Genomic DNA, 13,516 nt, shown 5'->3' with positions numbered 1-13,516 from the left:
CGGGAGAGGGGATCACACGGTCACTGGGTCAGTGTCCGGGAGAGGGGATCACACGGTCACTGGGTGATGGGTCAGTGTCCGGGAGAGGGGATCACACGGTCACTGGGTGATGGGTCAGTGTCCGGGAGAGTGGATCACACGGTCACTGGGTGATGGGTCAGTGTCCGGGAGAGGGGATCACACGGTCACTGGGTGAAGGGTCAGTGTCCGGGAGAGTGGATCACACGGTCACTGGGTGATGGGTCAGTGTCGGGGAGAGTGGATCGCACGGTCACTGGGTGATGGGTCAGTGTCCGGGAGAGTGGATCGCACGGTCTCTGGGTGATGGGTCAGTGTCCGGGAGAGGGGATCGCACGGTCACTGGGTGATGGGTCAGTGTCCGGGAGAGGGGATCACACGGTCACTGGGTGATGGGTCAGTGTCCGGGAGAGGGGATCACATGGTCACTGGGTGATGGGTCAGTGTCCGGGAGAGGGGATCACACGGTCACTGGGTAATGGGTCAGTCTCCAGGAGAGGGGATCGCACGGTCACTGGGTGATGGGTTAGTGTTTGGCAGAGGGGATCACACGGTCTCTGGGTGATGGGTCAGTGTCCGGGAGAGGTGATCACACGGTCACTGGGGAAGGGTCAGTGTCCGGGAGAGTGGATCACACGGTCACTGGGTGATGGGTCAGTGTCCGGGAGAGGGGATCACACGGTCACTGGGTGATGGGTCAGTGTCCAGGAGAGGGGATCACACGGTCACTGGGTGATGGTCAGTATCTGGTAGAGTGGATCACACGGTCACTGGGTGATGGGTCAGTGTCCGGGAGAGGGGATCACACGGTCACTGGGTAATGGGTCAGTGTCTGGGGGAGTGGATCACACGGTCTCTGGGTGATGGGTCAGTGTCCGGGAGAGGGGATCACACGGTCACTGGGTAATGGGTCAGTGTCTGGGAGAGGGGATCACACGGTCACTGGGTGCTGGGTCAGTGTCTGGGAGAGGGGATCACACGGTCACTGGGTGATGGGTCAGTGTCTGGGAGAGGGGATCACACGGTCACTGGGTGATGGGTCAGTGTCCGGGAGAGGGGATCACACGGTCACTGGGTGATGGGTCAGTGTCCGGGAGAGTGGATCACACGGTCACTGGGTGATGGGTCAGTATCCGGGAGAGGGGATCACACGGTCACTGGGTGATGGGTCAGTGTCTGGGGGAGTAGATCACGCGATCTCTGGGTGATCCACTAGTGATCTGTCCGTATCCGGTCACTCAGTGCCTCCTGTTTTTCAGGGTAATGATGATCTGTACGATGACCCCTACTCCGGAGAGATCGACCCTCAGCCTCCATCTTCCTCGTCCTCCTCGTCTGCTGCCCGGCGTAGAGCTCATTACCGTAACCGGGAGCACTTTGCAACGATCCGGACAGCCTCCCTGGTGAGAGGACTGACCCTGGACTTCAATCCCCACCCCACCCGGCTCTGCTCCCCTGCTCTCTCCCATCCCCTCCGCTCCCCCGCTCTCTACCATCCCCTCTGCTCCCGCGCTCTCTCCCATCCCCTCTGCTCCCCCGCCCTCTCCCATTCCCCCTCCGCTTCCCCGCTCTCTCCCATTCCCCCTCCGCTCCCCCGCCCTCTCCCATTCTTCCCCCGCTCCCCCGCTCTCTCCCATTCCCCCTCTGCTCTCTCCCATTCCCCCTCTGCTCTCTCCCATTCCCCCTCCGCTCCTCCGCTCTCTCCCATTCCCCCTCCGCTCACCCCCTCCTCTGCTCCCCCACTGTCTCCCATTCCCCCTCCGCTCACCTGCTCTCTCCCATTCTCCCTCCGCTCTCTACCTCCTCTGTTCCCCGCTATGTCCCATCCCCCCCACTCCCTCCCACCCCCTTGCTCCGCCGCTCTCTCCCATTTCCCCTCCGCTCACCCCCTCCTCTGCTCCCCCGCTCTCTCCCATTCCCATTCCCCCCGCGCTCTCTCCCATTCCCCCTCCGCTCCCCCGCTCTCTCCCATTCTCTCCCTGCTCTCTCCCATTCTCCCCGCGCTCTCTCCCATTCCCCCTCTGCTCCCCCGCTCTCTCCCATTCTCCCTCCGCTACCCCGCTCTCTCCCATTCCCATTCCCCCCGCGCTCTCTCCCATTCTCCCTCTGCTCCCCGCGCTCTCTCCCATTCTCCCTCCGCTACCCCGCTCTCTCCCATTCCCATTCTCCCCGCGCTCTCTCCCATTCTCCCTCTGCTCCCCGCGCTCTCTCCCATTCTCCCTCCGCTACCCCGCTCTCTCCCATTCCCCCTCCGCTCCCCCACTCTCTCCCATTCTCCCTCTGCTCCCCCGCTCTCTCCCAATCCCCCCCCGCTCTCTCCCATTCCCCCTCCACTCCCCCGCTCTCTCCCATTCCCCCTCCGCTCACCCCCTCCTCTGCTCCCCCACTCTCTCCCATTCCCCCTCCGCTCACCCCCTCCTCTGCTCCCCTGCTCTCTCCCTCCTCTGTTCCCCGCTATGTCCCATCCCCCCCACTCCCGCCCACCCCCTTGCTCCGCCGCTCTCTCCCATTCCCCCTCCGCTCACCCCCTCCTCTGCTCCCCCGCTCTCTCCCATTCCCATTCCCCCCCGCTCTCTCCCAGTCCCGCCCCCGCTCTCTCCCATTCTCCCCCCCGCTCTCTCCCATTCTCCCCCTGCTCCCCCGCTCTCTCCCATTCCCCCCCATACTCTCTCCCATTCCCCCCCCGGCTACCCCGCTCTCTCCCATTCCCCCCCCGCTCTGTCCCATTCCCCCTCTGCTCCCCCGCTCTCTCCCTCGTCTGTCCTGTCTCAATATTCCCATGTTCCCCTCAATGTTTCCTCTTACTCACCCAGAATTCTCACTCCAGCTTCTCTGGAGTATTTTTGTATCCCACTGTTCCCACCTCTCCCTGTCTTGGTATTCCTGTATTCTAGTGTTGCTGTCTCTCCCTGTGTTCCAGTATTCCAGTCTCTCCTCAGTATTCCTGTATCCCGGTGTTCCTGTCTCTCCCCTGTATCCCGGTGTTCCTGTCTCTCCCCTGTATCCCGGTATTCCTGTCTCTCCCCGGTATCCCTGTATCCCGGTGTTCCTGTCTCTCCCCAGTATCCCTGTCTCTCCCCTGTATCCCGGTGTTCCTGTCTCTCCCCGGTATCCCTGTATCCTGGTGTTCCTGTCTCTCCCCTGTATCCCGGTGTTCCTGTCTCTCCCCTGTATCCCGGTGTTCCTGTCTCTCCCCAGTATCACTGTATCCCGGTGTTCCTGTCTCTCCCCGGTATCCCTGTATCCCGGTGTTCCTGTCTCTCCCCTGTATCCCGGTGTTCCTGTCTCTCCCCAGTATCCCTGTATCCCGGTGTTCCTGTCTCTCCCCTGTATCCCGGTGTTCCTGTCTCTCCCCAGTATCCCTGTATCCCATTATCCCTGTCTCTCCCCGTTATCCCTGTATTCTGGTGTTCCTGTCTCTCCCCTGTATCCCGGTGTTCCTGTCTCTCCCCTGTATCCCTGTATCCCGGTGTTCCTGTCTCTCCCCTGTATCCCTGTATTCTGGTGTTCCTGTCTCTCCCCTGTATCCCGGTGTTCCTGTCTCTCCCCTGTATCCCTGTATCCCGGTGTTCCTGTCTCTCCCCTGTATCCCGGTGTTCCTGTCTCTCCCCGGTATCCCTGTATCCCGGTATCCCTGTCTCTCCCCGTTATCCCTGTATCCCGGTGTTCCTGTCTCTCCCCGGTATCCCGGTATCCCTGTCTCTCCCCGTTATCCCTGTATCCCGGTGTTCCTGTCTCTCCCCAGTATCCCTGTCACTCCCCTGTATCCCGGTGTTCCTGTCTCTTCCCTGTATCCCGGTGTTCCTGTCTCTCCCCTGTATCCCGGTGTTCCTGTCTCTCCCCTGTATCCCGGTGTTCCTGTCTCTCCCCGGTATCCCTGTATCCCGGTATCCCTGTCTCTCCCCGTTATCCCTGTATCCCGGTGTTCCTGTCTCTCCCCGGTATCCCGGTGTTCCTGTCTCTCCCCGGTATCCCAGTATCCCGGTATCCCTGTCTCTCCCCGTTATCCCTGTATCCCGGTATCCCTGTCTCTCCCCGTTATCCCTGTATCCCGGTGTTCCTGTCTCTCCCCTGTATCCCGGTGTTCCTGTCTCTCCCCTGTATCCCGGTGTTCCTGTCTCTCCCCGGTATCCCTGTATCCCGGTATCCCTGTCTCTCCCCGTTATCCCTGTATCCCGGTGTTCCTGTCTCTCCCCGGTATCCCGGTGTTCCTGTCTCTCCCCGGTATCCCAGTATCCCGGTATCCCTGTCTCTCCCCGTTATCCCTGTATCCCGGTATCCCTGTCACTCCCCGTTATCCCTGTATCCCGGTGTTCCTGTCTCTCCCCTGTATCCTGGTGTTCCTGTCTCTCCCCTTTATCCCTGTGATCCTGTCTCTCCCCGGTATCCATGTATCCCGGTGTTCCTGTCCCTCCCCGGTATTCCTGTATCCCGGTGTTCCTATCTCTCCTCGGTATCCCCGTATCCCGGTGTTCCTGTCTCTCCTCGGTATCCCGGTGTTCCTGTCTCTCCTCGGTATCCCAGTATCCCGGTGTTCCTGTCTCTCTTCAGTATCCATGTATCCCGGTGTTCCTGTCTCTCCCCTGTATCCCGGTGTTCCTGTCTCTCCCCGGTATCCCTGTATCCCGGTGTTCCTGTCTCTCCCCTGTATCCCGGTGTTCCTGTCTCTCCCCGGTATCCCTGTATCTCGGTGTTCCTGTCTCTCCCCGGTATCCCTGTGTCCCGGTGTTCCTGTCTCTCCCCTGTATCCCGGTGTTCCTGTCTCTCCCCGGTATCCCGGTGTTCCTGTCTCTCCCCGGTATCCCTGTATCCCGGTGTTCCCGTCTCTCTTCAGTATCCATGTATCCCAGTGTTCCTGTCTCTCCCCGGTATCCCTGTATCCCGGTGTTCCTGTCTCTCCCCAGTATCCCTGTATCCCGGTGTTCCTGTCTCTCCCCTGTATCCCGGTGTTCCTGTCTCTCCCCAGTATCCCTGTATCCCGGTGTTCCTGTCTCTCCCCTGTATCCTGGTGTTCCTGTCTCTCCCCTGTATCCCGGTGTTCCTGTCTCTCCCCGGTATCCCTGTATCCCGGTGTTCCTGTCTCTCCCCTGTATCCCGGTGTTCCTGTCTCTCCCCGGTATCCCTGTATCCCGGTGTTCCTGTCTCTCCCCGGTATCCCTGTATCCCGGTGTTCCTGTCTCTTCCCTGTATCCCGGTGTTCCTGTCTCTCCCCGGTATCCCTGTATCCCGGTGTTCCTGTCTCTCCCCTGTATCCCGGTGTTCCTGTCTCTCCCCGGTATCCCTGTATCCCGGTGTTCCTGTCTCTCCCCGGTATCCCTGTATCCCGGTGTTCCTGTCTCTCCCCGGTATCCCTGTATCCCGGTGTTCCTGTCTCTCCCCGGTATCCCGGTGTTCCTGTCTCTCCCCAGTATCCCTGTATCCCGGTGTTCCTGTCTCTCCCCTGTATCCCTGTATCCCGGCGTTCCTGTCTCTCCCCTGTATCCCGGTGTTCCTGTCTCTCCCCGGTATCCCTGTATCCCGGTGTTCCTGTCTCTCCTCGGTATCCCTGTATCCCGGTGTTCTTGTCTCTCCCCGGTATCCCTGTATCCCGGTGTTCCTGTCTCTCCCCGGTATCCCTGTATCCCGGTGTTCCTGTCTCTCCCCGGTATCCCTGTATTCTGGTGTTCCTGTCTCTCCCCTGTATCCCGGTGTTCCTGTCTCTCCCCGGTATCCCTGTATCCCGGTGTTCCTGTCTCTCCCCGGTATCCCTGTATTCTGGTGTTCCTGTCTCTCCCCGGTATCCCTGTATCCCGGTGTTCCTGTCTCTCCCCTGTATCCCTGTATCCCGGTGTTCCTGTCTCTCCCCTGTATCCCTGTATCCCGGTGTTCCTGTCTCTCCCCTGTATCCCGGTGTTCCTGTCTCTCCCCGGTATCCCTGTATCCCGGTGTTCCTGTCTCTCCCCTGTATCCCGGTGTTCCTGTCTCTCCCCTGTATCCAGGTGTTCCTGTCTCTCCCCTGTATCCCGGTGTTCGTGTCTCTCCCCGGTATCCCTGTATCCCGGTATCCCTGTCTCTCCCCGGTATCCCTGTATCCCGGTGTTCCTGTCTCTCCCCTGTATCCCGGTGTTCCTGTCTCTCCCCGGTATCCCTGTATCCCGGTATCCCTGTCTCTCCCCGTTATCCCTGTATCCCGGTGTTCCTGTCTCTCTCCTGTATCCTGGTGTTCCTGTCTCTCCCCTTTATCCCTGTGATCCTGTCTCTCTCCGGTATCCATGTATCCCGGTGTTACTGTCCCTCCCCGGTATTCCTGTATCCCGGTGTTCCTATCTCTCCTCGGTATCCCCGTATCCCGGTGTTCCTGTCTCTCCTCGGTATCCCGGTGTTCCTGTCTCTCCTCAGTATCCCAGTATCCCGGTGTTCCTGAATCTCCCCTGTATCCCGGTGTTCCTGTCTCTCCCCAGTATCCCTGTATCCCGGTGTTCCTGAATCTCCCCTGTATCCCGGTGTTCCTGTCTCTCCCCTGTATCCCTGTATCCCGGTGTTCCTGTCTCTCCTCGGTATCCCTGTATCCCGGTGTTCCTGTCTCTCCCCTGTATCCCGGTGTTCCTGTCTCCCCGGTATCCCTGTATCCCGGTGTTCCTGTCTCCCCGGTATCCTTGTATCCCGGTGTTCCTGTCTCTCCCCTGTATCCCGGTGTTCCTGTCTCTCCCCTGTATCCCGGTGTTCCTGTCTCCCCGGTATCCATGTATCCCGGTGTTCCTGTCCCTCCCCGGTATTCCTGTATCCCGGTGTTCCTGTCTCTCCTCGGTATCCCCGGTATCCCGGTGTTCCTGTCTCTCCCCGGTATCCCGGTGTTCCTGTCTCTCCCCGGTATCCCTGTATCCCGGTGTTCCTGTCTCTCCCCGGTATCCCTGTATCCCGGTGTTCCTGTCTCTCCCCTGTATCCCTGTATCCCGGTGTTCCTGTCTCTCCCCGGTATCCCTGTATCCCGGTGTTCCTGTCTCTCCCCAGTATCCCGGTGTTCCTGTCTCTCCCCGGTACCCCGGTATCCCGGTGTTCCTGTCTCTCCCCTGTATCCCGGTGTTCCTGTCTCTCCCCGGTATCCCTGTATCCCGGTGTTCCTGTCTCTCCCCTGTATCCCTGTATCCTGGTGTTCCTGTCTCTCCCCGGTATCCCTGTATCCCGGTGTTCCTGTCTCTCCCCGGTATCCCTGTATCCCGGTGTTCCTGTCTCTCCCCTGTATCCCGGTGTTCCTGTCTCTCCCCTGTATCCCGGTGTTCCTGTCTCTCCCCTGTATCCCCGTGTTCCTGTCTCTCCCCTTTATCCCTGTGATCCTGTCTCTCCCCGGTATCCATGTATCCTGGTGTTCCTGTCCCTCCCCGGTATTCCTGTATCCCGGTGTTCCTGTCTCTCCTCGTTATCCCGGTGTTCCTGTCTCTCCTCGGTATCCCAGTATCCCAGTGTTCCTGTCTCTCCCCGGTATCCCTGTATCCCGGTGTTCCTGTCTCTCCTCGGTATCCCAGTATCCCAGTGTTCCTGTCTCTCCCCGGTATTCCTGTATCCCGGTGTTCCTGTCTCTCCTCGGTATCCCAGTATCCCGGTGTTCCTGTCTCTCCTCGGTATCCCAGTATCCCAGTGTTCCTGTCTCTCCTCGGTATCCCTGTATCCCGGTGTTCCTGTCTCTCCCCGGTATCTCAGTATCCCAGTGTTCCTGTCTCTCCCCGGTGTCCCGGTGTTCCTGTCTCTCCCCGGTATCCCTGTTTCCCGGTGTTCCTGTCTCTCCCCGGTATCCCAGTATCCCAGTGTTCCTGTCTCTCCCCGGTGTCCCGGTGTTCCTGTCTCTCCCCAGTATCCCTGTATCCCGGTGTTCCTGTCTCTCCTCGGTATCCCAGTATCCCAGTGTTCCTGTCTCTCCCCGGTGTCCCGGTGTTCCTGTCTCTCCCCGGTGTCCCGGTGTTCCTCTCTCTCCCCGGTATCCCTGTATCCCGGTGTTCCTGTCTCTCCCCTGTATCCCGGTGTTCCTGTCTCTCCCCGGTATCCCTGTATCCCGGTGTTCCTGTCTCTCCCCGGTATCCCTGTATCCCCGTGTTCCTGTCTTTCCCCGGTATCCCTGTATTCTGGTGTTCCTGTCTCTCCCCTGTATCCCGGTGTTCCTGTCTCTCCCCTGTATCCCGGTGTTCCTGTCTCTCCCCGGTACCCCGGTATCCCGGTGTTCCTGTCTCTCCCCTGTATCCCGGTGTTCCTGTCTCTCCCCGGTATCCCTGTATCCCGGTGTTCCTGTCTCTCCTCGGTATCCCTGTATCCCGGTGTTCTTGTCTCTCCCCGGTATCCCTGTATCCCGGTGTTCCTGTCTCTCCCCGGTATCCCTGTATCCCGGTGTTCCTGTCTCTCCCCGGTATCCCTGTATTCTGGTGTTCCTGTCTCTCCCCTGTATCCCGGTGTTCCTGTCTCTCCCCGGTATCCCTGTATCCCGGTGTTCCTGTCTCTCCCCGGTATCCCTGTATTCTGGTGTTCCTGTCTCTCCCCGGTATCCCTGTATCCCGGTGTTCCTGTCTCTCCCCTGTATCCCTGTATCCCGGTGTTCCTGTCTCTCCCCTGTATCCCTGTATCCCGGTGTTCCTGTCTCTCCCCTGTATCCCGGTGTTCCTGTCTCTCCCCGGTATCCCTGTATCCCGGTGTTCCTGTCTCTCCCCTGTATCCCGGTGTTCCTGTCTCTCCCCTGTATCCAGGTGTTCCTGTCTCTCCCCTGTATCCCGGTGTTCGTGTCTCTCCCCGGTATCCCTGTATCCCGGTATCCCTGTCTCTCCCCGGTATCCCTGTATCCCGGTGTTCCTGTCTCTCCCCTGTATCCCGGTGTTCCTGTCTCTCCCCGGTATCCCTGTATCCCGGTATCCCTGTCTCTCCCCGTTATCCCTGTATCCCGGTGTTCCTGTCTCTCCCCTGTATCCTGGTGTTCCTGTCTCTCCCCTTTATCCCTGTGATCCTGTCTCTCTCCGGTATCCATGTATCCCGGTGTTACTGTCCCTCCCCGGTATTCCTGTATCCCGGTGTTCCTATCTCTCCTCGGTATCCCCGTATCCCGGTGTTCCTGTCTCTCCTCGGTATCCCGGTGTTCCTGTCTCTCCTCAGTATCCCAGTATCCCGGTGTTCCTGAATCTCCCCTGTATCCCGGTGTTCCTGTCTCTCCCCAGTATCCCTGTATCCCGGTGTTCCTGAATCTCCCCTGTATCCCGGTGTTCCTGTCTCTCCCCTGTATCCCTGTATCCCGGTGTTCCTGTCTCTCCTCGGTATCCCTGTATCCCGGTGTTCCTGAATCTCCCCTGTATCCCGGTGTTCCTGTCTCTCCCCTGTATCCCTGTATCCCGGTGTTCCTGTCTCCCCGGTATCCTTGTATCCCGGTGTTCCTGTCTCTCCCCTGTATCCCGGTGTTCCTGTCTCTCCCCTGTATCCCGGTGTTCCTGTCTCCCCGGTATCCATGTATCCCGGTGTTCCTGTCCCTCCCCGGTATTCCTGTATCCCGGTGTTCCTGTCTCTCCTCGGTATCCCCGGTATCCCGGTGTTCCTGTCTCTCCCCGGTATCCCGGTGTTCCTGTCTCTCCCCTGTATCCCTGTATCCCGGTGTTCCTGTCTCTCCCCGGTATCCCTGTATCCCGGTGTTCCTGTCTCTCCCCAGTATCCCTGTATCCCGGTGTTCCTGTCTCTCCCCTGTATCCCTGTATCCCGGTGTTCCTGTCTCTCCCCGGTATCCCTGTATCCCGGTGTTCCTGTCTCTCCCCAGTATCCCGGTGTTCCTGTCTCTCCCCGGTACCCCGGTATCCCGGTGTTCCTGTCTCTCCCCTGTATCCCGGTGTTCCTGTCTCTCCCCGGTATCCCTGTATCCCGGTGTTCCTGTCTCTCCCCTGTATCCCTGTATCCTGGTGTTCCTGTCTCTCCCCGGTATCCCTGTATCCCGGTGTTCCTGTCTCTCCCCGGTATCCCTGTATCCCGGTGTTCCTGTCTCTCCCCTGTATCCCGGTGTTCCTGTCTCTCCCCTGTATCCCGGTGTTCCTGTCTCTCCCCTGTATCCCCGTGTTCCTGTCTCTCCCCTTTATCCCTGTGATCCTGTCTCTCCCCGGTATCCATGTATCCTGGTGTTCCTGTCCCTCCCCGGTATTATTGTATCCCGGTGTTCCTGTCTCTCCTCGTTATCCCGGTGTTCCTGTCTCTCCTCGGTATCCCAGTATCCCAGTGTTCCTGTCTCTCCCCGGTATCCCTGTATCCCGGTGTTCCTGTCTCTCCTCGGTATCCCAGTATCCCAGTGTTCCTGTCTCTCCCCGGTATTCCTGTATCCCGGTGTTCCTGTCTCTCCTCGGTATCCCAGTATCCCGGTGTTCCTGTCTCTCCTCGGTATCCCAGTATCCCAGTGTTCCTGTCTCTCCTCGGTATCCCTGTATCCCGGTGTTCCTGTCTCTCCCCGGTATCCCAGTATCCCAGTGTTCCTGTCTCTCCCCGGTGTCCCGGTGTTCCTGTCTCTCCCCGGTATCCCTGTATCCCGGTGTTCCTGTCTCTCCCCGGTATCCCAGTATCCCAGTGTTCCTGTCTCTCCCCGGTGTCCCGGTGTTCCTGTCTCTCCCCAGTATCCCTGTATCCCGGTGTTCCTGTCTCTCCTCGGTATCCCAGTATCCCAGTGTTCCTGTCTCTCCCCGGTGTCCCGGTGTTCCTGTCTCTCCCCGGTGTCCCGGTGTTCCTGTCTCTCCCCGGTATCCCTGTATCCCGGTGTTCCTGTCTCTCCCCTGTATCCCGGTGTTCCTGTCCCACCCCGGTATCCCTGTATCCCGGTGTTCCTGTCTCTCCCCGGTATCCCTGTATCCCCGTGTTCCTGTCTTTCCCCGGTATCCCTGTATTCTGGTGTTCCTGTCTCTCCCCTGTATCCCGGTGTTCCTGTCTCTCCCCTGTATCCCGGTGTTCCTGTCTCTCCCCGGTACCCCGGTATCCCGGTGTTCCTGTCTCTCCCCTGTATCCCGGTGTTCCTGTCTCTCCCCGGTATCCCTGTATCCCGGTGTTCCTGTCTCTCCCCTGTATCCCTGTATCCTGGTGTTCCTGTCTCTCCCCGGTATCCCTGTATCCCGGTGTTCCTGTCTCTCCCCGGTATCCCTGTATCCCGGTGTTCCTGTCTCTCCCCTGTATCCCGGTGTTCCTGTCTCTCCCCTGTATCCCGGTGTTCCTGTCTCTCCCCTGTATCCCGGTGTTCCTGTCTCTCCCCTTTATCCCTGTGATCCTGTCTCTCCCCGGTATCCATGTATCCTGGTGTTCCTGTCCCTCCCCGGTATTCCTGTATCCCGGTGTTCCTGTCTCTCCTCGGTATCCCAGTATCCCGGTGTTCCTGTCTCTCCTCGGTATCCCAGTATCCCAGTGTTCCTGTCTCTCCCCGGTATCCCTGTATCCCGGTGTTCCTGTCTCTCCTCGGTATCCCAGTATCCCAGTGTTCCTGTCTCTCCCCGGTATTCCTGTATCCCGGTGTTCCTGTCTCTCCTCGGTATCCCAGTATCCCGGTGTTCCTGTCTCTCCTCGGTATCCCAGTATCCCAGTGTTCCTGTCTCTCCTCGGTATCCCTGTATCCCGGTGTTCCTGTCTCTCCCCGGTATCCCAGTATCCCAGTGTTCCTGTCTCTCCCCGGTGTCCCGGTGTTCCTGTCTCTCCCCGGTATCCCTGTATCCCGGTGTTCCTGTCTCTCCCCGGTATCCCAGTATCCCAGTGTTCCTGTCTCTCCCCGGTGTCCCGGTGTTCCTGTCTCTCCCCAGTATCCCTGTATCCCGGTGTTCCTGTCTCTCCTCGGTATCCCAGTGTTCCTGTCTCTCCCCGGTGTCCTGGTGTTCCTGTCTCTCCCCGGTATCCCTGTATCCCGGTGTTCCTGTCTCTCCCCTGTATCCCGGTGTTCCTGTCTCTCCCCGGTATCCCTGTATCCCGGTGTTCCTGTCTCTCCCCGGTATCCCTGTATCCCCGTGTTCCTGTCTTTCCCTGGTATCCCTGTATTCTGGTGTTCCTGTCTCTCCCCGGTGTCCCGGTGTTCCTGTCTCTCCCCGGTATCCCTGTATCCCGGTGTTCCTGTCTCTCCCCGGTGTCCCGGTGTTCCTGTCTCTCCCCAGTATCCCGGTGTTCCTGTCTCTCCCCGGTGTCCCGGTGTTCCTGTCTCTCCCCGGTATCCCTGTATCCCGGTGTTCCTGTCTCTCCCCTGTATCCCGGTGTTCCTGTCTCTCCCCTGTATCCCGGTGTTCCTGTCTCTCCCCAGTATCCCTGTATCCCGGTGTTCCTGTCTCTCCCCTGTATCCCGGTGTTCCTGTCTCTCCCCGGTATTCTTGAAATCCGGTATTTCTGTACCCCGGTATCCCTGTATCCCGGTGTCCCCGTCTCTCCCCGGTGTCCCGGTTTCCCGGTGTCCCCGTCTCTCCCCGGTATTCCTGTATCCCGGTGTCCCCGTCTCTCCTCGGTATCCCCTGTATCCCGGTGTTCCTGTCTCTCCCCTGTATCCCGGTGTTCCTGTCTCTCCCCGGTATCCCTGTATCCCGGTGTTCCTGTCTCTTCCCGGTATCCCTGTATCCCGGTGTCCCCGTCTCTCCTCGGTATCCCCGGTATCCCGGTGTTCCTGTCTCTCTTCAGTATCCATGTATCCCGGTGTTCCTGTCTCTCCCCGGTATCCCGGTGTTCCCGTCTCTTCCCGGTGTCCCCGTCTCTCCCCGGTGTCCCCGTCTCTCCCCGGTGTCCCCGTCCCTCCCCGGTGTCCCCGTCTCTCCCCGGTGTCCCCGTCCCTCCCCGGTGTCCCCGTCTCTCCCCGTTGTCCCCGTCCCTTCCCGGTGTCCCCGTCGCTCCCCGGTATCCCGGTTTCCCGGTGTCGGAGCTAACGCCTGTGTCTCTCCAGGTGACGAGGCAGATCCAGGAGCACGAGCAGGATTCGGCCCTGCGGGAGCAGATGAGCGGCTACAAGCGGATGAGGAGACAACACCAGAAGCAGCTGATGGCCCTGGAGAATAAGCTGAAAGCAGAGATGGACGAGCACCAGCTGAGACTGGGCAAGGAGCTGGAGACCCAACGCAATAACTTCGGAGCCGAATGCGAGAAAGTCTGCAAGAAGCAGCAGGCGCTGCTAGAGAAAGAGGTGACGGAGCGAGTCAGGGGGGCAAAGGGAGGGGGAGAGGGGAGGGAGGGAGGGAGAGACGGTCAGGGGGGCAAAGGGAGGGAGGGAGGGGGACAGAGAGAGAGAGTCAGGGGGCAAAGGGAGGGAGAGAGGGGAGGGAGGGAGGGTCAGGGGGGCAAAGGGAGGAGGGAGAGAGAGAGGGGAGGGAGTGGAAAGGAGGGAGAAGGAGGTGGAGGGAGGGAGATGAGGAGGAGGGGAGGGGGTTGGAGGGAGGGAGGAAGAGAAGGAGGAGGGGTGGAGGGAGGGAGAGGAGGAGGAGGGGAGAGGGGTGGAGGGAGGGAGAGAGGGGAGGAGGGGAGAGGGGCGGAGGGAGGGAGAGGAGGAGAGGGAGGGGAGGGAGAGGGAGAG

The 13,516-nt window shown here is 59.9% G+C and overlaps 1 protein-coding gene across 1 annotated transcript; it reads left to right on the top strand.

Moving 5' to 3' along the window:
* Positions 1-1,277: 1,277 nt before the first annotated feature.
* Positions 1,278-13,129, top strand: LOC144678492 (serine/threonine-protein kinase TAO2-like; the record flags this gene model as incomplete). The annotated part of the gene is made up of 2 exons (XM_078538254.1): positions 1,278-1,421; positions 12,893-13,129. Coding segments are annotated over 2 exons (381 nt in total), but the record flags the coding sequence as incomplete, so codon positions are not given.
* Positions 13,130-13,516: the final 387 nt, after the last annotated feature.

The sequence above is a fragment of the Cetorhinus maximus genome, unplaced genomic scaffold (assembly GCF_964194155.1).
Source record: "Cetorhinus maximus unplaced genomic scaffold, sCetMax3.hap1.1 HAP1_SCAFFOLD_4432, whole genome shotgun sequence".
NCBI classification, from domain to species: Eukaryota; Metazoa; Chordata; class Chondrichthyes; order Lamniformes; family Cetorhinidae; genus Cetorhinus; species Cetorhinus maximus.
Note: the sequence above shows the minus strand (reverse complement) of the source record. Positions and strands in the feature narration are given on the sequence as shown.